Below are 2,379 nucleotides of genomic sequence, written 5' to 3' on the forward strand. Positions count from 1 at the left end.
ATGGGGGGCGTGCGGCCGAGGCCACAGCATCTTCGTAGTCGCTTGCGACTTCGACGACGGGGAGGTCGACTTTATCTGAGTTGCGAGTGAGAGACATGGCCGTGGAAATTGGAAGTGTGTGAACTACTCAACTCCGAAATGAGGACCCTGACTCCCTCGAGAATTTTGGACACAAAATTGGGAACGAATCCTCTCAAATTTTTTTTTAACAACTGAAAGAGTAAATGAGATCTTTCACCCTTAATAAAGATTTATTTTGATGAGTTTTTAAAAAAATATTTTTTTATAAAAAAATAAAAATAATTTTATGTTTAAATATTTCATGCAAAAAGATCTTTTTATCTATCAATTATGTTTGGGTATAACAATATAAAAATATTTTTTTGTTTATTTATTACATTTATCAATTATATTTGAGTATGATGATATAAAAGTAATTTTTTGTTTATTTATTACATAAAAAATATCTTTTTTTAAATATCTTTTAAAAAAGATATAAATTATAGTTTCTTAAAAAAAGATGTTTTTTTATCTAGTATTTTTATTTTTACTACTAGAAATTTGTCAAACACGTTAAAAAATAAAAAAGAAACTTATTAAAAAAAGATTTTTTTAACAAAATAATAGCACTCAAACAAACACTTATAAGTAGGATAAAAATAAATATAAAACATTAATAAAAAATTAAAAATCATACTTTACACTCTCAATTTTTTAATAATTGAAATAATCAAATAATCTATTTCCAAAAATTAGACAGTTAGCTAAACTCAATGACTAGAGGAAACTGAGTAAGTTAGGCCAGGCCTCGCTTTAAAAGGGTTAGGTGTATAACAAAGTTTATTAGATCTATAATCCAATTAGTTCCTACTCCCTACTCCTACTTCTTAATTTAAATATGGAAGCGGGCTATTCTAGGAGGTTTAAGGTGTTTTACACAGCTGTAGTGTTAGATTAAAGAAATTGGACGATTCAAATTTAGAAAAAATAATTGAATTTGTTTGATTTAAGGTACACAAATCAAATCGTTTGATTTGTGTTCTCCCAACCACATGTTTCACATGCGTTGGTCTCTGATACGATGATACCTTTATACGAACATGACCCCCTTTTCTAAAGTCTTCCTCTCTCTTTTTGAAGTCTTTTTTTTTTCAACATCAGTCACTATTTTTTCTCTTTTTTTTCCGCTATAACTCTTTTTTAAACCTTCAAAAAAAATAATTATAATGTTAAGGAAGTAAAAATGTAAAAATGTTAATTATACTGAATTTTATATTATTATTGTGATAAAAGTGGATGACCATGGATAACCACGCAAGACTTAGGTGGATTTCATTCTCAAGACTAAATGAATCCATTTATAAGACAAATGGAAATAAATGAAAGTTAAAAGAGGTATCATTTTTCATGTATAAATAGCAAGCATCCTCGTATACTTTTACACACAGCAATAACAAATATTCCTACTTTTCTCTTCTTTCATATATTATTATAAAGTCTGTTCCTATTTCTCTCTCTCTCTCTTTACAGTGAAAAGCAAGTAATAAGAAATCTATTCTCTCTTTATGTTACAATCAAATACTGTTCTCCTTATATTTCTACTACAATTCTTTCTCTTCTTTTATTTTATAAGTATTTTAAATTCTATTTTCTATTACTCTTTACATATAATATTAATAGCAATATTAATCATCTTTATTATATTGAGATAGTAACAATAAATAAATGTAATTCTCTCTCTCTTTATTTTTAATACTTCTTTCTATCTTTGTATATATATATATACAATACAACATATAATATTATTATATATATTATAATAATATGAAAGAAGAGGAAAGTAGGAATATTTGTTATTGCTGTGTAAAAGCATACGAGGATGCTTGCTATTTATACATGAAGAATGATACCACTTTCAACTTTCATTTATTTCAATTTGTCTTGTAAATGGATTCATTAGATCAAATTTTAGGAATACTCAGGTAATATTTTCATTATGTCGAAGCTATCTCATCTTGAATTCAATGCTCTTGATATATCTGGAAACAATTATTTATCATGGATATTAGATGCTGAAATCCATCTTAATTCAATGGATCTTGAAGATACCATTAAGGCTGAAAATAATGCATCCCAGAAGGATAAAGCTAAAGCCATGATTTTTCTTCGTCGTCATCTTGACGAAGGATTGAAAAATGAATATCTTACATTAAAAGATCCTGCAGATATTTGGAAAGACCTTGAAGAAAGGTATAATTATCAGAAAACGGTGATACTTCCTCAGGCCCGATATGAATGGACGCATTTGCGTCTACAAGATTTTAAATCTATAAATGAATATAATTCTGCAATGTTTCGAATCACCTCACGAATGAAATT

General features: G+C 27.6%; 1 protein-coding gene across 1 annotated transcript in view; it reads right to left on the reverse strand.

Moving 5' to 3' along the window:
- The window catches only part of LOC107477664 (protein MICRORCHIDIA 1), a gene marked incomplete in the record, with an annotated part of 11,693 nt that extends 11,494 nt beyond the window's left edge, over positions 1 to 199 (reverse strand). The window contains 1 exon segment of the mRNA XM_016097746.3: positions 1 to 199. Coding sequence (XP_015953232.1) covers positions 1 to 97 — 97 coding nt within the window.
- Positions 200 to 2,379: the final 2,180 nt, after the last annotated feature.

This window comes from Arachis duranensis, chromosome 1 (genome assembly GCF_000817695.3).
Source record: "Arachis duranensis cultivar V14167 chromosome 1, aradu.V14167.gnm2.J7QH, whole genome shotgun sequence".
NCBI classification, from domain to species: Eukaryota; Viridiplantae; Streptophyta; class Magnoliopsida; order Fabales; family Fabaceae; genus Arachis; species Arachis duranensis.